Below are 26,899 nucleotides of genomic sequence, written 5' to 3' on the forward strand. Positions count from 1 at the left end.
ACCATTGCGAACATCACCGCACAGGCCATCAGCTCTTTGACCTGCTGTTGCCGTCACCGTCAATGTTAACGAAGTGGAAGTCCTTCCCTCAACTTCCCTCTCTTTTCCACCAAATACTTCACATCGTTTCACACATCATCCGTCTCTTTTCTAGAGGGTCATAGTTGCTGCCTTAACTGCCCTACCGCTAGTACACCTACCTAGGTTCGACTTGCATTCGTTTGTGCAGGGGATTGCACGGTACCTGCCTCTAGCCAGCCAGTTAACCTCTAACATCTACCCACTACAAAAGATACTTTAGCACCCTGTACCTCTGCCCGCTTTTAGGGAGTTTCCGCCCGGAATCCCATCTTGACCCAAAACAACAAATCCACCCAAAGCGATCATCCCATCTCGTCTCCCTTTACTCAACCAGACTCGTATCTCTCTACAAACATCTGTCCGACATCATCTTCCGCGGCCGACATCAATACTACTACTACCCCGCGCTACTCGGCACCGACCCCAACCGTCTCGACCCTCGACGTCACTCCCGGCTTTCTCGCTCTCTCTGCTGAGTCATTCAACCGTCGCCGCCCTTCCACCCATTCCAGGCCCTCGCTCATCCACTACGGCATCCGGGTGGCGAGTTGAAGATCTTTACTCGACTTCAATAAGCCGGCACCATTCCTCCCCAAACCAGGAAGCGGAAGGCCGCTGAGGCGACGACGTCCCCCATCCCGGACGACACTCCCCCCAACAAAAAACACCAGCTCACCTCAGCCGGCAAACACCAACTGGAAGGCCTCGAAGCGGCTCCTCCGACTCCCCTCACCACCACCACCTCCCACAACGGCAACGACAGCGACGCTGACCCAGGCGCGGACGTTATGGACTCCGACGACGATTTCATGTCTAACCTCTCCTCTGAGGATGACATGATACAGGAGGACGACAGCGACAACGATATTTCCAATCCCGAGGGTAAGAGACTACCTTCTTATCCTACTTGCCGGCCCTTAGATATGCTACCTCATACTGACCCCCGAGCCCGCCAGATTTTGACTTTGACGATGAGCCCGATTTGGACGCCGGAAATAAGGACTCTCAGCAAACCATGAAGCGCAACTACCTCGACATCGACTTCAAGGTGTACCGCCCCGAAGACATACAAAAACAGCAAGATGACCTAGTCGACGAGGTCAACATGATTCTCGACATCTCCAAAGAAGAAGCAGCCATTCTGCTACGGTACTTTCGGTGGAACCGGGAACGTCTGATCGAGGATTACATGGACAAACCCCGGCAGGTTCTTGATGCTGCCGGCCTCGCACAGACCGCCGCCGACAAGCCCCGGCTACAAGTCATCCCTGGCTTCATGTGCGATATTTGCTGCGAAGACGGACCCGGCCTCGAGTCCTTCGCCATCAAGTGTGGACATCGTTTTTGTGTCGACTGCTACCGCCAATACCTCTCACAGAAGATTCGCGAAGAGGGCGAGGCCGCCCGCATCCAATGTCCTGCCGATGGCTGCAACCTCATTATCGACGCCCGCTCGCTCGACCTCCTTGTTACCCCCGAACTGACGGAACGATATCACGAGCTGCTCATGCGTACATACGTTGAGGACAAGGAAACTCTTAAATGGTGCCCTTCGCCTGACTGCGCAAACGCTGTCGAGTGTGGCGTCAAGAAGAAGGACCTCGCCAAGGTCGTGCCCACAGTCTCATGTCTGTGCGGTCACCGCTTCTGCTTTGGCTGCATCTACACGGATCACCAGCCCGCTCCGTGCGAGCTCGTGAAGAGGTGGCTCAAGAAATGTGCTGACGACTCGGAAACGGCAAATTGGATATCAGCCAATACAAAGGAATGCCCCAAATGTAACAGCACAATCGAGAAGAATGGTGGCTGCAACCACATGACATGCCGCAAGTGCAAATACGAGTTCTGCTGGATGTGTATGGGGCTTTGGTCCGAACACGGTACGAGCTGGTACAACTGCAATCGCTTCGAGGAAAGGAGCGGCGCCGAAGCCCGCGACGCTCAGGCTAAGTCGCGAGTCTCCCTGGAGCGCTACCTCCACTACTACAACCGCTACCACAATCACGAACAGTCAGCTCGTCTGGATAAGGACCTTTACATGAAGACTGAGAAGAAGATGGTGGAGCTACAAAAGCAGTCGGGCATGTCCTGGATCGAAGTCCAGTACCTACAATCTGCATCGCAGGCGTTGCAGACGTGCCGACAAACGCTCATGTGGACCTACGCTTTTGCTTTCTACCTGGCACGCAACAACCTCACCGAAATTTTTGAGAGCAATCAAAAGGACTTGGAGATGGCTGTGGAGAACCTGTCGGAGATGTTTGAGAAGCCGGTCCAGGACCTTGCCCAGCCTGGTCTCAAGGTGGATATCATGGACAAGACGTCGTACTGCAACAAGCGACGCCTCATTCTTCTCGAGGACACTGCTGAGAACCTTCAAAAAGGTAAGTTTGTTTGTCCTTATGGGATCGGTTATACTTGTCGGTACTAACCAAGCGATTAGGCAAATGGACCTTTAACGTAGATCTGGTCAGTGGTGCACCTCACGTGAATCCTACGAGCGCCCCCGGCACTAGCAGCCGCCGCTAGGACCACTTATTCTAGAACGACTACTTCGCGAGGTGTGCCCATGACGTGCGGCACTTGTTGCAAGTTGCCATGTGTGAGTTGGCGCTCATTTCCCGGGGTACATTTGGCCGACTTCTCGGAAGATAGTCGTCATCCGCGTGATGAAGACTGTTTATGGCGGAAGTCGTTGTATAGCCGTGGCCATACTCGACGGGTGGCTTTGGCGCACCCCCAGTGCCACGTTCGCAGTCGACTAGAAAGCCAACCTCCTGGTGCGTGCCTGGAATGATCGGCGGGCGACAAAGGGAAATACTCATGAATCTAGACAAAGAGCTTGTACTCGCATTATTCCCGGGTCATGCTATGGAGACGGGCACAAACGAAAGAGGTGTCTCAGGTGCGTGCAACGCTGTTGCGAATGGTGGATGCCCACGGGTGAAAGGTACTAAACGTTCTCATTAAGCGTTTCAGCTGTGGAAAAGGCTGCCAGTACCTCACCAACCACCAAACCCGTCTTGCTGGATTCATATATCTTGAGCCCAACGCATGTCAAATTGGGAGATGCATCGGAGTAGTGGGCGTCTTCTGTGGCTTTATAGGCATTGCACAGGCATACATCTATCTGCAGGAGTCGGTCAACGGGCGCATAACTCCAAGGGGCTTTTTCTTCGAGATTTGGGTTTGGTTTGATTGTAACGCAAAGGGTGAAATGGTATTATGAACAACAACACCATAGCGAGCATGGGTGGACGGACGGACGGATGGATTGGAATGCGGTTGGAGTTTTCACTCGGATTCGGGACATACAATCATACATATGTGTTGTTTTAAAGCGTACGGTATTTTCTTCTTCTCTGCCGAATTTCTCTTGTCGACAATGGGCGCTGGGAGGATCGGTAGATAGATACATACGCGGTTACTAGCATAGCTATTCGTTTTCTAAATCCTCCTTTAGACGATGGACTCAAGAGGATCCGGATTCCAGGGAAGTGTTTTGCTTGCGCATGGGATAATGTATTGAATGTCTGGGCTGCATTGAGCTTGAGTAAGAACGATGAAAGGTGACGATGGAATTATATAGGTAGATGGTCGATAACATGCTCTGAGGTTGTGGTGATGGCGATAACAGCAGAAAGAGCCACGAGATGTCGGACGTGGTGGGATGGTTGCTGTGGTTTCCCCAGGTGGGTTCGGTACTCCACGACCAAAGTACAAGAGCGAGGCTAATAATTGGTAGTGTAGTGGCAGATGAAATAACTGAGTTGTCCAATATCGCCGCCTTCCGTCGCTCTCTTTTCTATTTACAAAATTTTGAAAACTCTCAATGCTTATATAACCTCTCATTGATATTCATCCATGTTGTTCAAAGCCCCTCCTCCCTCAAAATGCCGTCTCAATTGGAAAAACTCACCCTCAATCAGATAACGCGCAATATCGCCCTCCACTAACCCCGAATCTGGCCAAGCAGCCAGAAAGGAACATGCATGTAACCCCCGGATCCAACACCCAGACATTTCCCACCCACCCACTGCCCCAGATCCGCTACAGATCCGCACCAAGCACAAGCGCGTAAACACATTTCCCCGCCGTTCCTCGCCGCGCCCGCTTAATGCCGAGCAGGGTGGACAAACTCTCTGCCGATGGAGGGTTCCGAAGCGGTAACCGGGCGGGCCACGGCGGGAGATGGATTAACACGCTGGAGTTGCGGCAACTAGCTCGGCCCCTCGTTTTGATCCATTAACAGTCAAGCATCAACAACGACGGGGACAACACCAAAGAACAATGGGGAAAAGATGGGGATGGTGACAGCACAGAACAAGCTAGGACCACGGGATGTATTGACTGCTGCCGGGTGTCCAGCAAGGTGCTCATGTAGAGGTAGCCTCATCATGATAATTCACAGATACATACATACATACATACATAGGTATCTCCCGCTGCCGCCGCATCTGCTTTCTGATATTTCCTCTCTCTCCTGATTTCTTTTCCTCTTCCTGAACTCCCAGCAGTGTCTCGGTCACCAAGATACCCTTTCCCATTTCCTCCTCCCACGTCTTTTTTCTTGGGTTGCCGAGAGTCTTGTTAGGTGTGGCTAAACGGAAATCAACGGGCCAAGTCCAACACTTAGCGAACTACCAATTCCGGCACTACGTACCTTTTTACATACAGAAACTCATCTGCCGCTTCTAACCCCCGTTGTTTTATTTATTACGAAACCCCCCTCCTTCGCTCGCGAACTCAACCCATACATAACCCACCAGGGCACCGACGAACGAGACGAAGCGACCCGATCCACGAACGATTGGCGATTGACGACTAGCTACTGTAGAGTCATTACTAGGCCAGATAGACTAGTCATCGTTCTGTTCCGATCGACCGAGGCCGGCCTGCGACTTTCAGACAAGCTTTTTTATAAAGGAGAAGCTTCAGTCGCATTTTTTCTTGGGGACAGAGTTCGGGTCTTTTAAAGAAAAGTCACAACATATCAGCCAAAATGTCTACAGCTCTTAGGACGTTGAGGGCGTATGCCAAGTATGGCAACAACGTAAGTCGCCTACAGACCTCAAGCTTGTTCCTTGCGAGCGGGATGAGTGCCAACAACGGAGACCCCTGGTTCGGTTCGGCGTCCATGTCAACACCACCATGATTATCACCACTACAACACCAATCCCTCCTCTGCCCTTTCCCCTTCCCACTACCAAAACAACCGTTCAAACCTCCAAAAGACTCCAGATAAAAACTAACAACCCAATTCGCAATGTAGCACACCGCCCTCCTAGCCCGGTGCTTCTCCACCACCCTCCGCCGCCCGGAGATCAACAAGATCTACCCCTCCGCCTCCGCCGCCCTGGCCGACATGAAGCCCAACACCACCCTCCTCTGCGGTGGCTTCGGCCTCTGCGGCGTGCCCGACACTCTCATCGACGAAGTGATCCACAAGCCCGAAATCACCGGCCTGACCGCCGTCTCCAACAACGCCGGCACCGACGCCTCCGGGCTCGGCAAGCTTCTCAAGACCAAGCAGATCAAGAAGATGATCGCCTCCTACATCGGCGAGAACAAGACCTTCGAGACCATGTACCTCACAGGCGAAGTCGAGCTAGAGTTGACGCCGCAGGGCACTCTGGCGGAGCGCTGCGCAGCCGGCGGCAAGGGTATTCCGGCCTTTTACACCCCCGCGGCCTTCGGCACCGTAGTCCAAACGGGCGAACTCCCCCTCAAAAACAAGCCCGACGGCACGCCCGACATCTTCAGCTACCCCAAGGACGTGAAGGTCTTCAACGGCAAGTCGTACCTGCTCGAACACTCCATCGCAGGCGACTACGCCTTTGTCAAAGCCTACAAGGCCGACCGCCTCGGTAACTGCCAGTTCCGTCTCGCGGCGCACAACTTCAACGGCGCCATGGGGCGCAACGCCAAGGTGACCATCGTCGAGGCCGAGCACATTGTCGAGCCGGGTGAGATCCCTCCGGAGGCCGTGCACTTGCCTGGTATTTACGTCTCGCGCGTCATCCAGTCTACGGCCGAGAAGAACATTGAGAAATTCACCTTCGCCAAGGACCCCAATGACCCCGAGGCCAAGAAGGCGCTTGGGTCAGGCGAGACGGCCAATAAGCGCGAGCGCATCGTGCGCAGAGCGGCCAAGGAGTTCAAGAATGGCATGTACGCCAACCTCGGCATCGGCATGCCTATGCTCGCGCCCAACTTCGTCGAGGAGGGCGTGGAAGTCCTTCTCCAGTCCGAGAACGGCATCCTTGGCTTGGGACCCTACCCGAAGAAGGGCGAGGAGGACGCGGATCTGATTAACGCCGGCAAGGAGACTGTCACGCTGGCCCCCGGCGCGGCGGTGTTTGGGTCCGAGGAGTCGTTTGGCATGATTCGTGCTGGTCGTATCAACTTGACTATCCTGGGCGCTATGCAGGTTTCTGCCAACGGTGATCTGGCCAACTGGATGTTGCCCGGCAAGGTCAAGGGCTTTGGAGGAGCCATGGATCTGGTCAGTAATCCGCAGAAGACCAAGGTTGTCGTGACCATGGAGCATACGGATAAGAAGGGCAATCCCAAGATTGTCAAGCAGTGCGCGTTCCCCCTCACGGGACCGAGGTGTGTGTCGAGGATTATTACTGAGTTGGTGAGTTTTACCCCCCGAGAGAACGTTGCAGAGATTGGACGGAAGAAGAAGCTAACAAGTGACAAAAATAGTGCGTCTTCGATGTCGACTTCGGCAAGGGTCTTACTCTTGTTGAGATTGCTGATGGTGTCACCGTTGATGAGATCAAGGCCAAGACTGAGGCTCCCTTTGTCGTTGCCGATGATCTTAAGCCCATGCTTTAAAGGGGTGACGAAAATGAAGATTGTGTACGACCAGGAATGTAGGGGACATATGGGACCGGGGGTGAGATGTATATACTGTCTAATTAGGCTTTTGGATGGCTATCAAAATGTTTTCCTTGTTTGATCACATGGAATTTCTGCTCCATCTGTGATTCTCGCATGATATTTCTTTGGCATCTGAGTGTTCAGTCCAACGCAATTCATTACTCATATTCTAATGATGTATGGAACTTTTGAACTCCATCTTCTTCCATTATCGACATTCCTCTCCGTCTAAGCCAAAACCTTATCGGCCAACGACACAGCAGTACCAGTGTTATCGGGCTCAACAGCAATCTTGGTGACCTTGCCGTCCTCAACAATGATGGCGTAGCGCTTGGAGCGGTCGTTGCCAAAGATGGCCTTGCTATCGAAGGTGAGGTCGAGAGCCTTGGTGAACTCGCCCGAGGGGTCAGCGAGGAAGCGGATGCCAGACTCGCCGGCGGGGTCGAGGTTCTCCTTCCATGCCTTCATGCTGTTGTATTTGTTAGCTTGTGTCTCTGACAGGGTTGCCTTTGCCTCCTCTCGGCCATTTCTGTGCCATTGATGTCTCCTCGAGTTGTTCCTTTCGTTATTCCCTCTTTTTAATCCCTTCTCTTGCTGTTCTTCTTTCGCGAGTGTTGCAATGCCTTAAGCTTCCCTTCCCCATGTCCGTGTCCGTTCATCCTCCTCCCCTCTCCCTTCCATCCCCTCAACGCCCAAAAAAAGAGAAAAACAGGTACTCACACAAAAGCATCATTAACACTAACAACAGCCTTAACATCAAACTCCTGCGTCTTAGGATGCTGGATATAGCTAGGGATATGGCTCGCGCTGCAAGCGGGAGAGAAGGCAGCAGGGACACCGATGATCAGCATGTTGCGCGCCGACTCGGCCTCCTTGCGCAGGTCGACCTTGTTGCCGGGGGATCCTTCCTGGAGGAGCTCGCCTTCGGGAAGGAGCTCGCCAATCTTGACGAGGCGCGCGGGAGAGGAGGAGAAGAAGCGGGCGGCCGGGGCGGCGCGAGCGATGGGCGCCGAGGCGCGGAGGGCGGTGCGGGCGAACATTTTTGTGGTTTGTGGTTTTGGGTGGTAGGTAGTTGGTCAGATTGTTGAAGTGGTGGGAGATGGGGAAATTGAAGCAGAAGGGATGGAATTGGACGGGACGGGATATAGGATCGGACAAGAAGATGGATTTGTTGTCAATTCCGTTCAACGGGACACCCGACGACCGATGCCGCGCCGCCGTCCTCCCCTCAGTGGAAGCTACCTACAGGGGTATTGGCCGGGGTTGGGATGATAAGATAGGGGATGACATCACCGAAGATGTCGTGCTAAGGGGAGCTTTGAGAGCTATGTACACGTATCAACACCAAGGCTGCCGTGTTTGATATTCTGTATTCGCATAGGTGCGGTTACATGTATTGAGATCTCGATCCTTGGGTCGTCATCACATGATTGTTCAAATATCTAGTGAAATTGTTGTCCTCAACAGCTCCAAGCTGAAGCTACAGGGGCCAAGCTCCCAAAGCTCCGGCGGATACTACTGGACCTATCCATGGATCCTCTGACCCCGAGGTCGGATCGAAAAGCTTCCACTTGGATGGCACACGTTTTTATGGTTTCTTGAAGTCTCATATAGCCATCCAGGCACATTCGAGATTATCACCAAGGTAACCTTTGTTTATTGGAGAAGCTTCTTTCCCTTGATATTTTCACTCAATTCTTCTTCACCCTCCTTTTGATCGATACCTAGGTAGCTCAACACTGCTTCCATTCTATCCAACAAGATGGAATGATCTAGAGTATGAGGGTTAGGGTTAAATGTGACAAATCCATCAACGGGAAAGGGAACCAGCGGGGAAATTGGGGGAAATGCACCCCGCGAGCCACTGCAGCGTCACACTAGGTTCCACGCCCCCCGACCCGACCGCGATTCCATTCCATACCTATTCCTCCCGCTTCTTCCACCTTACCTCCATTCTTGTGAAGCTATCATCACTTCTCTCCTTCACTCACTCTCATGCAAGTAACCAGATTACTGTTGCAAGCAAGCAAGAAAATGGCTTCTGACGCGAACTGCATTTTTTGCAAGATTGTCAAGGGTGAGTTTCTTTACATTTGGTGATAACACAGTTATATGTTGAAAGAGAGAGAAATGCCACGATTAAGAACCGTAACCTTAAACAAGAGCTCAAAGCTAATTAATTGTATCAGGTGAAATCCCCTGCTACAAGCTTGTCGAGACCGAAAAGACTCTTGCCTTTCTCGACATCCAGCCTCTTTCCCGTGGTCATGCTGTATGTTCCCTCTCCTATCTCTATCACCCCCTTCCCTTCCCCTTCTCCCCCCTCCCTACCTCTACCCAGTTAACTAACCCAAAAAAGCTCGTAATCCCCAAACACCACGGCGAGAAGTTGACCGACATCCCCGACGACTCCCTGACGGAGCTGCTGCCCATCGCCAAGAAGCTGGCCTTGGCCTCTGGCGCCGCCAACTACAACATCTTGCAGAACAACGGCAAGCTGGCGCACCAGGAGGTCGGCCACGTGCACGTGCACATGATCCCCAAGCCGAACGAGAAGGAAGGGCTGGGTGTGGGCTGGCCGCAGATGGAGACGGATCATGAGGGGTTGAAGAAGTTGTTTGAGGAGATTAAGGAGAAGCTTTAGTAGGTTTTTGCTGAGGTGATGAATGAGCGAGTCAATGAATGTGATGGGTTGTCTAAGGCTCGAGTCCCGAGCAATGCGCTGTGTCCGTGATTGATGGATGGCTGTGGGCTAGAGGGGATTGAGGGATTGAGGGATTGAGGGGGGCTGGTGGCCTACCATATGGGAGTGATGATCAAGACCAGATATGTGGCCGAGACTTTTTCGGAGAGGGTGTTGTTGACTGGGGATTGAATTCAAGTCTGTCCAGTACGTATGTGATGTTCCAAGAAAAGGAGATGGATGAATTGGGCTTGTGATCTTGTCATGAAGAGACCATTCTCCTATAGTCACACCTTCACATCCCTATAGCTCTATCGTATGTATCGTCATAGTCTGACCTGACCAAACCACGTATCCTTCGTCCATTATAAACACCTTAGTAATCTTATATATCCATGAAAACCATATACAAATCTCCAAGAAAATCCCAACCAAGTCTCATCATACAGCTTATCTTAATCAACATCATCAGCCTGCGTGTCGTTCACCCCCACCTTGGCCACACTCTCCGTTATCCCGCTGACACCATCCTTCTTGCTCTGAAGATACGGATCCAGCTTTCCACCCGGCAACAGCACGCCAATGCGATCATAAAAGCTCCTAGCCCTGATGTAGGGGTCCAGCTGCCAATAATCCACCCTCAGCTTCTCGGCAATCTCGTCCCTCTTCTTTTTAAGTTCAGGGCTGCTATTGCCATTACCAGCCTGTATCCACCGCAGCGTAGCCTCCTCGTACTCCTTGACGAGCTCGGCGCGCGCGGCCTGCAGCCTGTTGAGGGTTTCCGTGTCCTTCATCTTGTCGTTCTCGCCCGGGACGGGCTCGACGTACTTGTAATCCCAGTCCTCCTGGCCATCGAGGTCTTTGGGCACCTTGTCGGGCGAGATGAACTCGGACATTTCCGAGATGTTGTTGGTGAAGTGCACCTTGTTGGCGACGACGGGGTCGAGCCAGCCGCGGATGACGCGCCAGATGCCTGCGAACAGTTAGACATGGGGTATAAAATAGGATGCAGAGGAAGAGATAAAAACATACCCTGGAAAATCCATGGTGCCTTGTGCACCAACACGGCACCCAAGCATTCGGGGTAGTTGGCCTCGAAACACTTGACCATGAACTTGACCGGTGTGTAGTCCATATTGGCCATGGAGAAGCCGGTCATGTCGAAGACGATGGTCTGTTCAATGTCTCTGTCAGCACTTTTTTCATCCCCAGAATTCCTTCCCAGACACAGGATAAAACCCACAGCAGTATCAACACCCCCCTGCAACAACATGCGACAAGTCTCAATCAAATAAACCGTATACCTCTCCAGACTCTCCTCGCTCTGCTCACCCTGCCTATGCAGCCTGACCCTGACATAGCAGATCGGCCTCCCCTGCTTATCCACGCCATGGACATAACTCTTGCCCATCCTCGTCTGGGTCAAGAAATCAATCGCCAGCTTCTTCTTGGCAATTTCTTCCGATGTCTTCGCATCCATCTTCTCGTCCGCCACCGCCCCGCCCTCGCCCGTGCGCATAATGTCCGCGTCCACGCGCATCTCGTTGTGTCGCCAGTTCATGGTCGAGATGAGCATGACCAGTGCCTTCTCCACGTCCCACTTGCGCGCGCGCAGGAAGCGCAGCACCAAGGCGTCCGGGTGGTCGTGCTTGACCATGGACCAGATCGTTTCGCGGATGTTGGCGGGCGATTGGTTCGCCAGCGTCTCGTGGAACTTGGACAGTTGGTTGTACTTGTCGTCGTCGCCCGAGGTGGTGCTGGAGTTCAGGACGATGGCGGGCGAGGCGGGCACGGAGCCCGAGGCTGTGGAGGCGGTTTCGGAGGAGGCGTTGGTTTCGTCCGAGTCCTTCTTGTGCTTGCGCGAGAACATGTTAAGCTTGCTCTTCTTCTTCTCGCCCTTGATGCTCGCGGCGTCCGAGGAGGAAGCAGCAACGTGAGCAGCGGGGGCGGCCTCGGGGGCAGAAGCATTGGGGTCGGAGGAGACGCCGCAGACTTGGAAGATCAGCTTCCATAGCTGCTTGAGCTTTTCCTCTTGCTCGGGGGTGAGGTTGCCGGGGCGGCCGGGGGCGATTTCTCCAGACATTTCTGTGGTAGTTTCGTCGAGGAGATCTTGGATGTTCTTTTCGATAATTGTGGAAAGTTCCTGTTGTTCGGTGGAATTCTGACCGAGGAAACCGGTGATACCGTAGCCGAGACCTAAACCGAGGACAAAGAGGAGACCGAGACCGGTTACTGAAGCACGAAGAACAATGGGTGTAGTTGTAGGGATGGTAGTACAAGTTGAGAGGTTGTTGCGACTGAAGAAGGCGGCGGTTATGGTGGTGGTGGTGGTGGTGGTGGTGGTAGCGGTGGAAGAGGGGGAAAGGAGGGATTGGATCCGAGGACCTGGAGTGATCGCCGCTGCCCTAGTAGCTTTGGTGCTAACAGGTCGACTCGAAGGACACGTAGCAAGGGGTAATACAGTGTTGGGTCTGGAAAGAGCGGATCTCGTCAATCGAAGACGTAGAAGTTGGGTGGGCGTGGAGGGCGGTGGGAGTCTCATTCCACTGGACTTCCTTGTTGGGGAGTATAAAGATTAGGAGAGGGCGGGGATGCAACCAGGATGGAATCGGGGATACAACAGGCTGGCTGACCGGATAGGTACCTAACACACGTGTGGTAGCGGTAGGGCGGCAAGGCGGTAGGGGAGCTGTAAGATTGGTAGGTAGGTACCGAGAAGGAAGGCGGCCACCAATTTTGTGGTTAAGGTTGTGATGGGGGGCTGTGAAATGATATTGCTCCAATTAACAAAAGGCCGGACAAGGCTATCCCCGGGCGATCCGTGTCAGCTTTTTTTTTTTTTTTTTTGGAGGTGCAATTTCTGGTTGTTGGGTGATGGTTTGGAAAGGTAGTCTCTGACGTATTATATAACAGAGGACAAATGTGTCCCAAGTACAGCAGTTAAAGAGATTCAGAAATTCGGAGGCGTGGGATGACAAGCCCGCTGTTACCAAAGCGTCGGCTTTGAAATCCGGAGTGTATTTCCTCAAAGTCAATTCAATATCCAAGGCCGAAAGGTACAAATGTCAGTGCTGAAATGGACAAGGCAAAAGACGGTGTCTTTTCATCCACATGGACAATTCACCAATCCTGATGTAAGTGGGGCAAGGTTTGGCAGCTGGAAGCATTGAATATCACAGTGCACTTTGAAGAGCATAAAAATGATTGAAGGCTGGAACCTGGAAGAAAAAGAAGAGAAAAACGAGAGAATCCTAGGATTACCTCGTCCGTCGAATGGTCGATTATAATCGGGGTCTTGATCTTGTCCGTTTAGAAAAGCACCATGGAGACTCCCAGAGATGATACACAAGTGAAATCTCCATATGTAGCCGTCCATGCGAATTGCGACCTGTCTTTGTCCCGGCTGACCCGCAACCCGAGATGCAAATCCCAGAAGCCGTGCGTTGTGTAACAAAGGGGTTCAATTTAAAAAGATGATCCGTCAACTGGAACATGGAAAGTTGGAAGGAAGCGAAAACGAGAACCCCTCCATGGACAATCTGAAAGAGACAAATGATGGTCACCAATTGCAGCGCTGCTCCTTAGAAGGTTGGCGCACGTCTCTTTGAATGGGCTTCTACTTGGCGGTGACAAAGTTGCATCCGCAGAGGGGACCTCGAAACCCACATGTAATGGTGGGGTCAATCAACCACCATCGCGTCTCACTGCTTGGTGATCGCGTCTCCCCTTGTCAATACCATGTCAACACCATCTTCGCTATCACCACTTGTGAACAACCACACCGGCGCAAACCCCATCAATTCAGACATCGGATGTTATAGTCACCAAAAATTAAATCACCGATAATAATGCCCGAATCCCAAACCCCCGCCCACCAACGCTCCACCTCCCGCCCACGCACCCCCAACCGACCAACAACCCCCCTCCGGCCCTCCTCGCGCTCCTCCCTGCGCGAATCCGCCCGCAAATCCATCCATGGCCCCAGCGCTTCTTTCCCGCTCAACGCCTTTGAGCCCGCCTTCGCCGAGCTGGCCGATGCCATGGCCGATCTCGAAGCCAACATGATGCACTTCCAGCTGATGCACGAAAGCCTGGCGCGGTTCAGCGAGGACTTTGCCAGTTTTCTGTACGGGTTGAACATGAACGCTTTTTGTGTGGATTTCCCCGAGGGGCCGTTGACGGAGAGCTTCAAGAGGATGAGGGAGAAGGAGGAGAGGGAGGGTGTTGCTGCGAATGGTGGTGGTGGGATGGGGCAGGGGCAGCAAGGGCAACACGGGCAGAATATGGGGGGGGCAATAACGACAGTCAAGACTGAGAGGGAGGGCTTTGATGGGGAGACTACTTTCATGTTCGTTTCCCTCTGTCTATCTGTCTGCACATACTACCGTATGACCACCGTTGCTGACATCTGCTTCTCTTGCGCAACTACAGGACCACCGATTCTTCCTTCGTCGATAACCCGACTTCAAACATCTCCGGTCCTACACCGCGAAAACCATCAGTCGCACCGAAGACGCCCGCTCCAAGGCAGTCAAGAGTCCCTGCGCCGTCGGGAACGACAAGAGGCACGAGCGGACGAGGTGTTGGCCGTGGTGTTACGCCCAGTTCCCGAACGACGAGCCGCGGCGCGATTACTAGGAGTACATCGTACGGGCGAGCTGGTGGAAGGGGTGTGAAATGAACTTTTTGAACGAGGATACGATCCACACAGTAACGCATGTTATGAGTAATGAGGATATGACGATATGACGACTATAAGAGGTCGGGCAAAAGGGGATATGGATAGGGTATCAATATCCGACTTCAAGGAAGCATGCCGAGGGATGCGCGTAAATGGTCGCGTATTATTACGGGTTGAACAGACGACACTCGAGAGCTTTGGAGTACCCTTCACTCCACCATATCGCGCGGGTACATCAGAAACAATGTCGACGACCACTGTACGATCATCCAGATGGCGCTGCCGCTAGGTGTCTTAACACAACATCACGGCTCCGTCGCCTTGGTCAGATACGCCTTCACCCTTTCAAGACACTCCTCCTCCTCCCCGCCGTTACCACCAAGCCACGACCCAGGAGCAGCAACAGCAATGGTCTTGGCCCTAGACTTGAGGCCCTGAGTTATCTCGAGGTTGGACTTGGGGATATTGAGAGCCTCATGTATAGTTAGGTACAGTCCAGGAGCGGGAGCCGCGACGGGTCTCATGATGGAAACACATAACAAGTAGGCAAAACAGGGACCAACGGCAACGAAGTACTACGCTTTAACCATAGAGGTAGGTATAAGGTAGTGCAGGTTAGTTAACTCACCTCACTCAAAACCTTGACAACAGATTTATTCGCCTCTCCCTCCTTCGCCTGCGCAGCCACACATATCTCGACTGCTTCGTCAGTTATGCAAGTGACACCCTCTCGCTGTTTGCTGGCACCAGGTTTGACGTGGCAGTGGATGTAGATGGTACCGCCTTGTTGTGGTGAAGTCTTTTTGGTGGCTTTGGCTTTGGCTTTGCTGGCGACGAACCAGAGGGCTCTTTGGGTGGACATGACTGACAGTGTTCGGAAGGAAGATGCTTTTGGTGACAGAGGTGAATGGAAGTTCAGTGCATTTCCCCGCTGCCAACTGGTGTCGATGAAAATAACCCTAACCCTTCTCTGGTAATAAGTAAACCGTTCTCAGTTTTGTTCGACAGCGTTGAGCTACCATTCAAGAAAACGGAAGTGAAATGTGAGTGAAGAACCATTAGCAATACCTTTAGCAAGCTCTGCCTCACTGCCCGCCTGACTTCAAGAAACATAGGTTGGAAGTATCGTTATGAATGTGGTTGGTTCTGTTTCAAAACCAACCGCTCGCTGCCTAACACTACTTGGGGTGACTCCCCGCCGACATTGTTAGTATCCCCGTCTAAGAGAAGCTCTTGGCCTGTCACACAGCCCCGGAGAGCACCCCGCCATTGCCTGACAGCCAGGCAGTGCCATCCCACCTAACGACATCATCCTGCCTCGAGACCCTGTCAGCCCAAGTACGAAGTAGAAGTGGTGTGTCGCAAAACCACCACCACCACACAACCACCATCTCAGCCTGATAAAGATCAAACTTGCGACAAAGTTAAATACCCTTCCGAATCTCCGCCACCTTCCCAGCGATATCTATCCAACACCAAGCAGCAAGTTCTCTAGAAATTAACACCATGACAAGCTACAAATCAACCCCTCTCTTCGGCGGCGCCATTGTCTGCGACCTCCCCGAACACTTTGCCGACGTCTCCCGTCTGCGCCAAGTCCCCGACAACCAAGAGGTCTACATCGACAAGGACGGCTTCACCTCCATCATCGTCGACATCACGGAGCGCGTGGGACCCAGCGGCCCGACTTCGCTAGAAGAGGACGGGCGCGCGCTGACCACCCATCTCGAAGAGCTGGTCGGGGACGACGTCGATAGCGTCAAGGTGTGGAATACCACCGAGACGCAGTTTACCAAGCTTGAGTATGTCTCCCCTTTTCTACTTCCGTCCCATTCCCTCGTTCATTATCAACTCTTGCAGACAGGTAACTAACTCCCCCCCCCCCCCCCCCCAAAAAACAGCTCCTCAATCCCCGCCTACACCCTCATCGCCACACAAACTCCCAAATCATCCGACTCCGACTCCTCCCGAAGGGGGCAAGCACCCGACTTCACGGCGCTCATCCTCACGCTCGTCAGACTGGAGCGCGAAAAGACGGATATCCTGGTGACCATCAACGTGCCGCACATCAAGGGCGAGTACGACGAGGAGGAGGTAGATCTGGCGCTGGGCAAGCAGGGCGCGCTTCTGGGTAGCGCCGTGGAGTATGCGGCGAAGATTTGGGAGAGTTTTGAGGTGAAGGATTGGGGTTTGTTTAAGGAGGTTTAAGGGTCGGGTGGGAAGATTTGGATTTGCGCTCCCGTAGGCAAACAGGGAATGAGTTGAATTGGATTGGGTTGGATTGGATGAAGCGAAGCGAAGCGCTTGGTTGGTTGAACAAAGGGATATTTTGTGAGGAAAGGAGATGGAAGAGGATGACGGAAGGATACCACGAGAATCAAAGGGACATTTGATATCGAGACGACGACGACGACGACGGGTCGGTTATGGGGGGGAGGTGGAATGAACAGCGACGATGTATCAGGTCTTCAACTGAGCAACGCCCGCTTGTTGAGCTGAGCTACGACATACCTTGATGAGACATGTCCCTTTTCTTATTTTCCTCTTTTAGATAGTATTTACACTTCATTTAGTTAGCGAACTGAATGTTTCCTCCTTTTGTATACGAGGGGGTATCGATATTAGTTCATGATCATACAAGTACAAATGACCTACAAAGCTCCCGTCTGTTCCGTCATGGACTAGACTACCCGGTATTGCCAATTGCCCTCTCCGCTCAGTCATCCGCGGTCAAATCAACCACATCCATCATCGGTTCGTCCTCGAACATACCGGGACTGTTGTCCTCGTCATGGTCGTCTTCATCAGCGATAACCTCCTCCAGAAGTGTTGAAAACTTCCCAAGCACTTCAGTAGGTAGCGTGGCCTTCTTCTCCTTCGTCTCCTTCTCCCTCTCCCTCCTCGCCTTCTCAACTTTCCACCGTTCCGCAACCTCCTTCATAACCTCCCCAAACGCCAATCCCGGTTTCTGAGCTTTAACCACCTTCATCTGCTCCTTGACAAAGATTTGGTACTCGGATTGCTTAGCCTTCTCCTTAATCTTGTTCGTGCCCATGCCCATTCCTCCTTGGGTGCCAGGTTGCTCCCCATCGGCAGAGGAAATGTTCCCACCACTACCTTGTTGACCCTGACCCCCTCGGGGCGCAGGTTTAACCTGCCTCAAAACCCCTTTGCAGACTCCACACCGATGTCTCGAGGGGTCAACGCTTTTGGAATGGCGTTTATACTCTGTTCCACACCCTCCTCCGTTTTCTTTCTCTCCCCCTTTCCCTACCCCAGAGCCACCAGCAGGTCCTTGACCAGAAGAAGCAGAAGCAAGAGGTCCATCACAAACCCACACATACCTAAACTCAATCTCATACCCATGTCTCGTCGTGACCTCCACCGCGTAACCACCTTCCCACTTCCCCTTACTCTCCCCTTCTTCCAAGATCATGCTGCCCAGCGGTCCACGATGTCTCCCAAACTCTGACTCATTAACTTTCCTCGCCCAGCACTTAAACTCCCCCCCGTGCGGCCTCGTAGTGACCCCGTCGATCATGAACACCGCCAAGTGGCAGAACTCGTGGGCCAAGGTATTAAACAATCTTTCCGGGGTACTCAACACCTTTGTAGCGAGCTCAATAGAGGCATGGTGCTTGACTTCTTTCTTTTCTTCCTCTGGCGGTACCTTGTCCTTGTCCTTGTTCATCATCATCTCCTGCTGTTTTTTCGACGACGGCGGCAGCCGAGTGGTAATACTCTCCTTCTTCCAATTCGCTCTTCCGGCCGTCGTGTTCAGCGTCTTGCTCCAGACCAGCTTGATTCCGCCTGTGCTGGCGGTTAGGCATGATAAGCGACCGGAGGTTAGGCGGGTGTCGAGTAATGACAAAAAGGTGCTGGCGAGGGAGTGCTTGTGCGTGTCGAAGGCTTGCCGCAGGAGGCGGGATTCGCGGGCTTGAGCGGCGGCGAGCTTTTGCGGGCTGCGAGGAGGCGCTCGTGTCCTTTTCTTGGGGGAGGAGGAGTTAGTAGTATTATCCGAGGTGGGTTTGGTGGTCGAAGAAGGGAAGAGCTCCTTCTTGACGGGGGAGTGCTCGTCGTTCCAGTCGTCGACGAATTCGCGGGACCAGAAGAGGTCGGATGAAGGGCGGTGAGGGGTGGAGGGGATCCGTGGAAGCTTTTTGGGAGATGGTGGTGGTAATAGTGGTTGTGCTGCCGCTGTCTTCGGTTTGAGCTTCGGTATTAGTTTGGGAGATGAAGGACTGGGCATTCGTGTCCGCTTTCTCGTAGCAGCTGTTGGTGGTGGACGAGATCGCCTTTGTTCGGTTTCGGTTTCTGAGCTTTCTTCGGAGGAGGAGGAAGAGGAGGAGGATTCCAACTGAAGACAGGAAAAGTCCTGCGTTACATCCTCCTCACCACAGGTATCTTCTTCGTCGCTAGAAGCAACTGTCCGTCTTGTTGGCCTAGCTGGTCGTTGTCGTTGGACACTCTCTTCCTCTTCCTCCTCATCGAATAAAGTCCGGCTCTTCTGGCTCTGTCTTTCCCCTGTCAAGGTCGCATCCATGTCCATTCGCTTGCCTCTGGAGTTCTTCGTCTCCCGAGGCTTTGTCGGCGAAAGATGACTTTCTCTGACAATTGGGATCTTGGGCTTGCTGCTCAACCTCGTGAAGAAATCGTCCAGGTCTTCGTCTGAGTCATCTTCTTTCGAGTTGGATGTCGCCGCCGCCGTGTTGGCATTCTGTCCCTTTCTAGCAGCCGTGGTCTTCAACGTACGTCCATCTTCTGACTCGGAAGTCTCCATGGAGCACGCGGTATGGAATGACGCCTCCGCATAATCTTCGAGGTCCTCGAATATGTCCAAGTCCCGATCCTCCTCATCAATTTCCATTATGTCGTTGTTCTTGCTGGTGACTTGTTCCGTTAGCTGAACAAGACTTGCCGAAGGCTTTTCCTCATTTTCCTCCTTCTCCTCCTTCACCTTATCCTTTGCCATTTTCTTGTCTTTTGCCTCCCCATGCTCTTTCGACACAGAAAACCGACCTCCGAAAAGACCTTCTCCGGTCATCCTGCCCACCTCCGCCTTGGCAATAACCGTACTTGTACTCTCCCCTTGTCCCACCCTCTTCACCTCTTTGACCTTCATGTTCTCTCGACGGCGAACCACCGGATTCTCAAACTCAGAGTCATTGGCCTCGCCCCCCTCCTCATTGCGCATCCCTAGAGCTAACCGACCAAGTCCAAACGGGTTATTATTGGCGGTGGTAAGAACCCTCTTCTTCTTCCTCCTCGCCGGCAGCCCCGCATCCTCCTCGGTTGGCGTCCACTTTTGAAACAGGACATTATCCGAAAACGTTGCGCCCAGAAGCAGCTTTCGCCTCTTGGCGCCGCCGGTTACTGATGATGAGGCTGCGTTTGGTGAGGTTGCGGATTCGACGACTGTCTGCCCTTGGTTACTGGTGGTAGAGGCTGTGTACGTAGGTGGAAAGGCTCTCTTTCTAGTAGCTGTTTTCCTCTTGGGACTTGGTGATAGAGCGGCGATGTCAGGAAACTCGGAGTCTGAATCCGAGTTGGAGCCGTTGTCGGAGCCAGATTCGGAGGATGATGACAATATCGTTTTCCTGGTCCGGGAAGATGGCGGCGGAGCCCGCGATAATCTTGCCATCGTGTTTTGATGTTTGCGGTCCTTGCTGTCCTGGCCAGTTCCAGGGATAAATATAAGCGGAGACTGTGGCCGTTCGCCTGGAGTCGTCGATGCTGTGAGAAGCGTAGCGAAGTGGCCTCGAACGCTAGTTGAAAGTGTGGTGACCACTACTGTCTGTCGGAAAAATCAATGCGAATAACTCCTGTTTGCGATGAATATCTCGAGCGCTGCTCTGGCCAATTTCAGGAAAGCTTGATCATTTGGCTTGGCTGTGCGCCATTTAAGAACCAAAGGAATGCAATGTTGCTATGTTCAAAACCTTGATGAAAACCGAAATGTTGACGATGTTTTTGTTTGGTTATACTCATCAAAAGAAAGCAATTGGTTGCCATGGGTGATCTGTTACTAGCGTGCAGCTAGCGTCAGGAACGCCAAGCCCCCTGCCGCCCCGGCGTAGATAAATGGGTCCCCGGCCTCCTAGCACCGCCATGCCGGCCGGTGAGGCGCCTGAACGACGTCTCTTTGATTTGACCTCCAGAACCTTTCCACTTCTCCGACACAGAGATCACGGTGAGGTTTTGTCTTGGACTTCCGTCATCTCATTCCATGGAGGTGAAGCGAGTGACCAGCAATGCATCTCGAATCTATAGATTGGATGATACTGTCCTGCTCTCTCACGTTCTCGTCTCGTTTACACCCGAAATGCACACATGCCGCGTGCGTATCTGTCGCTTGGTGCAGATCACAAATTATAAAAGCAAGCAACGAAAAGTCCGAATTGTTGCGTTTCTCCCGTTTTCGTCCCCTGTCGCTGATCACCATCTATCTGCTATGTAAGCATCTGTTGTGCTACGATACTTCAGGATTGGCTGCCTTTCACAAATTATCGCGACACTATCCGAGTCTTCTCAATCTCTCGGTTTTGCGGTGGCTCGTATGTGATCTTTGTTTGCCTGTAGCTGCATTTTGCTGGGCCATGTGAGATGATGGGAGGTGCCTCTGATAGAGAAAACGCACGTGGCCAGCATCAGTATTGCGGGCAGACATGGCGGACGCCGGATGGGAGAGAGATGAGATGAAGCTTTGATCTTTGACGGTTTGACATCAGGAAACTTCGGTTGCTCCCGAGCCATAGAGTTATATGACGAACCCTTTCTCAAAAGAAACCATCTCGTCCAATGTCCAATAATCAGACTGGAGGGTTGCCTGGACCACGGTTGGTGGCGATTGGTTCATCCGGTTGTGATGTTGACGTTGACAAGGCCTCTTTCCGTCTTTTGTTGCAGGCGATAGTAGGTATTTCTGCCCGGCTATGTGCCCGACCTTCAAGATCAACTCTACCGAATTCAACTTAACCCAATATCCCGATAACGACAATGTGTCCCGCAGGATGCAAAGGAAACACTCACATTCACACCGCATTGGCAGACCGCGCGGCTGCGTAGACATTAAGCAACGTTCGTTGTCGAGTTGTGCATTACTCCCAATCTCTCGCACTTTTGATACGCAGAAGCCATATTGATAAATTAGCTTGATAACTCTACGAAAAACAACCACCATCATACGAAACACCCGTTCTGCCGCTCATCCTATGATTGTCCTGTCGTATCGTGTCTCAAAGCCACGCCACCCACTTATGTAGAAAGCAAGCAGGGCAAGCCACCCTTCGTTTTGTTTCGTCACCCATCGCGGCACTCAAAACCATTGCCACACATGCCATACATGCCACGACATGCATCCTCCCGCCTTTCTTTCTTTTGTATCACCCACCTAATACTGATACGGCTGTGTGACGTGACATGATATTACCTTTTCGTGGGTTGTGTGTATCTTGCATCTCTGTGGCGTACATAGGTACTAGTCACTATAAGTACATACTGACTGACCATATCGTCTCGTGAGTGGTAGCTGTTAACTGTTGACTGATGACACTCGGGCAACGGAACGGAACGGGGAACGTGAACGGCATAATCAGTATATACGCAGTAGAGAGAGGCGGACGGGCAAGAATAGAAAAGTTAGACGAGACATGATTGACCGAGTTTAGAATCGCTGAATAGTAGTAAGAGGTAAGAGTGTCTGCTCTACCTACTAAATCTCTTGTTGTTTGTACCCGTGTACCAGACATTTGAGCGTTTTCCATGAAATCGATTTTCTTCGCGCGCGGTTGTTTTTGTCTGACTTGTCAGACGGTTTTTTGAAGTTCTCTGTGAACCCGTGAATCTGTGAGCCGGTGGATTGTGAACTGTGGACTGATTGTTTCGAGAATCAAGATTCTAGAACTGATGTACTACCTATACTCCCTGCCAACCAAAACATTCTGTGCTCAAACTGCCACGCCTTCTTCTTCCTTGTGACATGCTCCGGCAGTGAGAGAGACAAAAATAGTTCCGGGAACGGAAGGGAGGGAGACAAGACCACCTCACAGAGCCGGATTACCGGAGCAGCCCGAGAGGTTGCTGATTACAAAGTGCACCGGTCCACCGGTCCACACCGGGGAAGTCTCCCGGCGATTGGACCCACCGGGCCCGAGAATGGAGCGGGGGTCCGGTCCGGGTCGGTCAAAATATCCGCCATTCCTCCACTTACGTGACCCTTTTCAGGGTATGAAGGAAAGGAACGGCCTCTTCGGATGCGGCTGATCAGTCAATCAGTTGGAAAATCCAATGCGAGGCATGCGAAGACCGGCATAATACGATTTCCGTTGCGTACAGGTACCTTGCAGTCCTTTCAGGCGTGCTGTGGACAAGGAGACAAGGCACGTCGGTGGCAAAACTCGGGAGGATCGCCAATGTTGCATGGAGCGAAGTGTCCGGCGATTGCGTACCTGCGTCTGATCGTGCAGAGTGGTGGATGATGATGGAGAAGGCAGTGCCTGGGAGCTCTGGGAGCCTGGCAGTTCATCACTAATTTCTTTTCGAAGACCAGACCTTCACTTCACTTCACGACAACGTACGCAGTAACCGCGTATAGGACTTGCGACTTGCAAGCGTATAGTGTAGGCTGTAGTGAGCACTAACTCTTGTGTGATTGCTACCGCAATTTCACCCCCTTGATTGGTCACCCTCTTAACACAGCCTCGATTTAGTCGCCAGATCTGGTCTGACATACTTTCATATAGTGTAGATATCCTTTTTCTTTGGGGCGGGATCGTATAAAGTGAGATTGCAACCTCCTCGTCCGTCATCAATAGTTTTCTGGGCGTTGCTTGTTGGTTGCGTATTCGGTCATACTTGTCAGCATCAATGGAACGTCGCGGATGGATTATTGTGTGAAGTTCTGTGAACGGCTTGGGATGAATGGGGTAGTTTTGGGGAGTTGGAACTCTGCTTGCTGCTGGTCCACCAACTCCATCTTCATCTCCATATGATCCTTCTCGACTCCCGCCCGCTCCCCCGTTCGGGTTCCTGAATCCTGAATGTCGAATTCTTGCCTGTCAGGTACAGAGGCATGAACCGCATGCAGGACGGTTGTGCGGGCGAGGCGGGTTCCTGACATAGGTAGGCTGCTTATCGAAGAGGGATGATTCCTTACACCTTACACCCGTCATGTACTTCCTTCTAACCGCGTTGGACCCTGAGCACATCATCAGCGCACCGATTATACATAATTCTTTTCATCGTGATCGCAAAAACAACCATGCCAGCGCCAACAATCGCAAAAAGTCCGAACGGGGAGCCGGAGCGAACTCGTCTGCTTGTTCGAAGCTGGAAAAGAAAGAGAGAAAATGGGTGGAGGTTAATCTCCAAGTGGATCCCACCCGTGCCTTGAAAGGAACAAATTTAGCTTCGTTTTTTCTCTCTCGAGCGCCCGGTCGCCGCTTTTTCGGTTGACCACCGTGGGTGAGTGAGCTGGAAATAGAAAAGAAAAGATACCCGGTCTGCGACCAAAAGAGCTGACAAAGTGGAAGTGGTGGAGTCACACGGACCACCCGATGCGCGACGTGCCATTGCCCCTGGCGAGCGCAGAGCGACGATCCCGCGGTCGTGACATGGAGCGTTGAGACTGCGGATCCACCCAGAGGCCGTTCCTGGGGAATTTATGATTGGTCAGAGGTAATTGACAGATGAAGTGTCGCGAGCGTTGACAGGTGGTATCGGGCCACCCACACACACCGAAGTTTCAATCATCTGTTGGAAAGGGAAGGCCGGTCTGCCAGCACTGTGTTCGGAACAATCGGTTTCAAAGTGTCAGGCCTGTTCGGTTCTTTGCTTGACGGGCTTACCATCCAGGCATCCACGGACAACAAGGGGCGATTTCGAGAACACTGCCTCTTTCTGCTGGCTGGCTGTGACGGACAAGGGGCGGTCGCGATCACCTAAACCTCAACAATGCCCAGCATTCGGGACGGAACATCGCCGGCGGAATGGTTTTGATTTCTGCGCTCCTGATGGTGAATACCTATGGGTGCTAGGATGGATGGACATTGAATGCTGATGATGGACAACCCAGAGAGGGCCTCTCGCTGTTCGGTACCACGGTAAAACCAGTTTCAAGTGCTGGAGTCCGGAGCCTGAACAACGAGACCCTCTGGACCGTTAAGTTGGGACTGTTTGCTTAGCGTGTCGTGGTGTTTATCAGTAGTACCAGTATCTCCGATCTCGCCAATTGTGAGTGTGTGCGTGCGTGCGTATGTGTGAGGTGATGAATGTTTATTATGTATTGGCAAAGAATTGTGATCGTTTGTGTTCATCATCAACATGGCCAGACTTACCGTCCGGACGTCCGCTGGGACAGATATCCCGCAACAGCTTCGTTACCATAATAGTGTAGTGTGGTTTTAAAGCTGTCGAATCTCGATCTCAGCGTGCCAGCATGCCCAGGTGGAGGATCACCGGTGGAGGAGCCCGGTCGCATCGCGGAAATCTGGAACGATAGAACGGTGAACCTCGGAGCTGGCGAACTATATACAGTACCGATATCAAGAGCGCTAGAATGTCTATGCTTTGGGACTCTCGATGCCTGGCGGGCTGGGAGTGGGAGCCGGGTTCGTTTGCCGCGTTGCTATCAATATTTGCACATCGCACATCGCGCATCGCACATCGCACATGGAATATCGAGCATGGCATCCCGTCGCCTTGTCGCCCTATCGCTACAGTATCGCTTTGTCGCCTGGTCTTCGAGTATCGCGCTCTGAGGGTAAATCCCGTCAATCTGCCTATCAAAACTTTTGCCGTCTTGCCTTGTCTATCGGCCCTGTATGTACATAAGACTACTACAGTACCGTGGCAGGCCATGCCATGATTAATGCCTCCTCCCCCCGCCATGGCATTCCCATCCCAACCCTTCCCGTCGGTTGTTCGGCCGGTCGGGCTGCCATGTCGAGTAAAAGACTTGATGATTTCCAATACACTACAGACGGTCCAAAGAGAGGTTGGTAGCTATGTGGAATCCATGCTGGAGCCTGAATTTGCCTGCTTGTCGACGGTCGATAGCGAGGGTAGCGAGTGTGTGGTGTTGAGAAGCCAAAATGTGTACCAAGTTTCCAGCTTTCTGCAGCAATCGTCGTCATATCACCGCGAAACCAAGCTTTCTATACAGTCGCGCAGGACGCCAAATGGGCACCGAATGGACACCAGATGGACACCAGATAAGGCCAGATACCTCAACGCTACCGGCAAAATACTTTTTTGCAATTGCAATAAGGGGAACATGTACAAGAGTGTGGCGGAGCGTAGCGGCACAAATGTGGTGTAATTTCAATTTCATTGGTTGTCCGAGCGCGTTTGAGAATACGGCGGGTACGGCACACCCCACAAACACCGGTCATCCCTTTTCATTGGACGAAAGTAACAAGTAGCCCAAGTCGTGGCGAGATCTCCTACAGAGTTGCGAAAGGTACCTTTGGTGTACTCCGTACGAGGCAAATGGAAATTGCCAAGATAGAAAAGGACCAACCGAACGGCATCTCCTAGAGGCGGTCGAGATTGGGAGCATGGTTGAGATTCTCATAAGAGAGCAATGATACTATCTGGCAATGTGCAACGTGGAATGAGTTCAAACGACTCTTTCCACACAAAGATGGGATGAATCACACAGCAGCGTGACACCTGCGACAGCCAACGGAGAACAGTGAGAGCAAGCACGGGCAAGTAAGGCACCTACACTACAGTACACTTGTACCTTAAGGACGAGAACGGAAGCGGGAGACGTCGGGCCAAGTGGAAGCAGTGCCGACCTGCCATATGTACATATAAGTGAATACGAGATGATGGCGAGTACCTATAGCGGGCAGCACTACCTTATTGAGCGGCATACTTACTGAGGCTCAGAGGCTTCGGCTCACTTTGTCGAGAAACCAACGAAATTTCCAGGGCGCTGGTACGGTTCCTCCTTCGTTCTCTCGCGTCTTGGAGCTTGTTCCGTTCTTTTTCGAACACTCATTGAAACCACACCCTACAGGCAGCACTGCACTGCACGGGCTGGCAATCTACAGGTATGATTTTACTGTAGAAGCTAGAAAATGGAAGAAAGAATGCACAGTGAAAGTTGACAGAGACACACACGGTCTTCCCCTGCCCCCTTGCCGGGTCCCACTTTTCCCATTTTCCACGATCCCTGCCAAACAGTGCTCTCCCCCTGACAACGTCGATGAAGCGAGCGATGCAGCGACCACTCAGAGACGCCGATGTCCTTTCGTCCAGTCCACCTGTTGCCCACCGCGAACCACTGAGCAGAGGCCTCTGTCCACCCTGTCAGGGCGGTCAGGTCCTGCCGTGACTGACGAACCGCTTTGGACATTGGCCCTGGACGGGACCGGATGGGCCATTGAGGTGCAATTGCCTGGAAACTCCTAGCAGCCAGAGGTAGCAGAAACACCCACAACGCCAGCACCTGGATCGCATCCTGTTCCAGCGCAGCGCAGTCCCAGTCCCGTCCCAGTCCACCAGTCCCAGTCCTCCAGTCCCAGTCCACCAGTCCCAGTCCCCAGTCGGTGCCTCCTTTT

General features: G+C 52.5%; 9 protein-coding genes across 9 annotated transcripts; 5 read left to right on the top strand and 4 right to left on the bottom strand.

Annotated features, from left to right (window-relative positions):
- Positions 1–335: 335 nt before the first annotated feature.
- On the top strand, positions 336–3,923 carry SMAC4_05909 (uncharacterized protein). The gene is made up of 3 exons (XM_003345704.2): positions 336–963; positions 1,038–2,465; positions 2,525–3,923. The coding sequence occupies exons 1-3, from the start codon at positions 870–872 to the stop codon at positions 2,608–2,610; spliced, it is 1,608 nt and encodes a 535-aa protein (XP_003345752.2). The 5' UTR covers positions 336–869; the 3' UTR covers positions 2,611–3,923.
- A 1,008-nt stretch (positions 3,924–4,931) lies between these two features.
- SMAC4_05910 (uncharacterized protein) lies at positions 4,932–7,022 on the top strand. Its single transcript, XM_003345705.2, has 3 exons — positions 4,932–5,134; positions 5,354–6,721; positions 6,793–7,022. Exons 1-3 carry the CDS (start codon positions 5,084–5,086, stop codon positions 6,922–6,924), a joined length of 1,551 nt encoding a protein of 516 aa, XP_003345753.1. The 5' UTR covers positions 4,932–5,083; the 3' UTR covers positions 6,925–7,022.
- Positions 7,023–7,060: 38 nt separating this feature from the next.
- SMAC4_05911 (uncharacterized protein) lies at positions 7,061–8,143 on the bottom strand. The gene is made up of 2 exons (XM_003345706.2): positions 7,690–8,143; positions 7,061–7,438 (listed from the first exon to the last, which is right to left on the bottom strand). Exons 1-2 carry the CDS (start codon positions 8,007–8,009, stop codon positions 7,198–7,200), a joined length of 561 nt encoding a protein of 186 aa, XP_003345754.1. The 5' UTR covers positions 8,010–8,143; the 3' UTR covers positions 7,061–7,197.
- Positions 8,144–8,911: 768 nt separating this feature from the next.
- SMAC4_05912 (uncharacterized protein) lies at positions 8,912–9,919 on the top strand. The gene is made up of 3 exons (XM_003345707.3): positions 8,912–9,046; positions 9,159–9,241; positions 9,329–9,919. Exons 1-3 carry the CDS (start codon positions 8,965–8,967, stop codon positions 9,611–9,613), a joined length of 450 nt encoding a protein of 149 aa, XP_003345755.3. The 5' UTR covers positions 8,912–8,964; the 3' UTR covers positions 9,614–9,919.
- A 188-nt stretch (positions 9,920–10,107) lies between these two features.
- Positions 10,108–12,222, bottom strand: SMAC4_05913 (uncharacterized protein; the record flags this gene model as incomplete). Its single annotated transcript, XM_003345708.2, has 3 exons — positions 10,896–12,222; positions 10,685–10,826; positions 10,108–10,625 (listed from the first exon to the last, which is right to left on the bottom strand). Exons 1-3 carry the CDS (start codon positions 12,192–12,194, stop codon positions 10,108–10,110), a joined length of 1,959 nt encoding a protein of 652 aa, XP_003345756.1. The 5' UTR covers positions 12,195–12,222.
- Positions 12,223–13,202: 980 nt separating this feature from the next.
- Positions 13,203–14,363, top strand: SMAC4_05914 (uncharacterized protein). Its single transcript, XM_066090360.1, has 2 exons — positions 13,203–14,000; positions 14,084–14,363. The coding sequence occupies exons 1-2, from the start codon at positions 13,501–13,503 to the stop codon at positions 14,331–14,333; spliced, it is 750 nt and encodes a 249-aa protein (XP_065947399.1). The 5' UTR covers positions 13,203–13,500; the 3' UTR covers positions 14,334–14,363.
- Positions 14,364–14,494: 131 nt separating this feature from the next.
- Positions 14,495–15,435, bottom strand: SMAC4_05915 (uncharacterized protein). Its single transcript, XM_003345710.2, has 2 exons — positions 14,962–15,435; positions 14,495–14,806 (listed from the first exon to the last, which is right to left on the bottom strand). The coding sequence occupies exons 1-2, from the start codon at positions 15,193–15,195 to the stop codon at positions 14,639–14,641; spliced, it is 402 nt and encodes a 133-aa protein (XP_003345758.1). The 5' UTR covers positions 15,196–15,435; the 3' UTR covers positions 14,495–14,638.
- A 45-nt stretch (positions 15,436–15,480) lies between these two features.
- SMAC4_05916 (uncharacterized protein) lies at positions 15,481–16,953 on the top strand. The gene is made up of 2 exons (XM_003345711.2): positions 15,481–16,135; positions 16,235–16,953. The coding sequence occupies exons 1-2, from the start codon at positions 15,840–15,842 to the stop codon at positions 16,539–16,541; spliced, it is 603 nt and encodes a 200-aa protein (XP_003345759.1). The 5' UTR covers positions 15,481–15,839; the 3' UTR covers positions 16,542–16,953.
- A 96-nt stretch (positions 16,954–17,049) lies between these two features.
- Positions 17,050–19,974, bottom strand: SMAC4_05917 (uncharacterized protein; the record flags this gene model as incomplete). Its single annotated transcript, XM_003345712.1, has 2 exons — positions 17,050–17,993; positions 18,075–19,974. 2 exons carry the CDS (start codon positions 19,972–19,974, stop codon positions 17,050–17,052), a joined length of 2,844 nt encoding a protein of 947 aa, XP_003345760.1.
- Between the last annotated feature and the right edge of the window lie 6,925 nt (positions 19,975–26,899).

This window comes from Sordaria macrospora, chromosome 6 (assembly GCF_033870435.1).
Source record: "Sordaria macrospora chromosome 6, complete sequence".
Classification (NCBI taxonomy): Eukaryota; Fungi; Ascomycota; class Sordariomycetes; order Sordariales; family Sordariaceae; genus Sordaria; species Sordaria macrospora.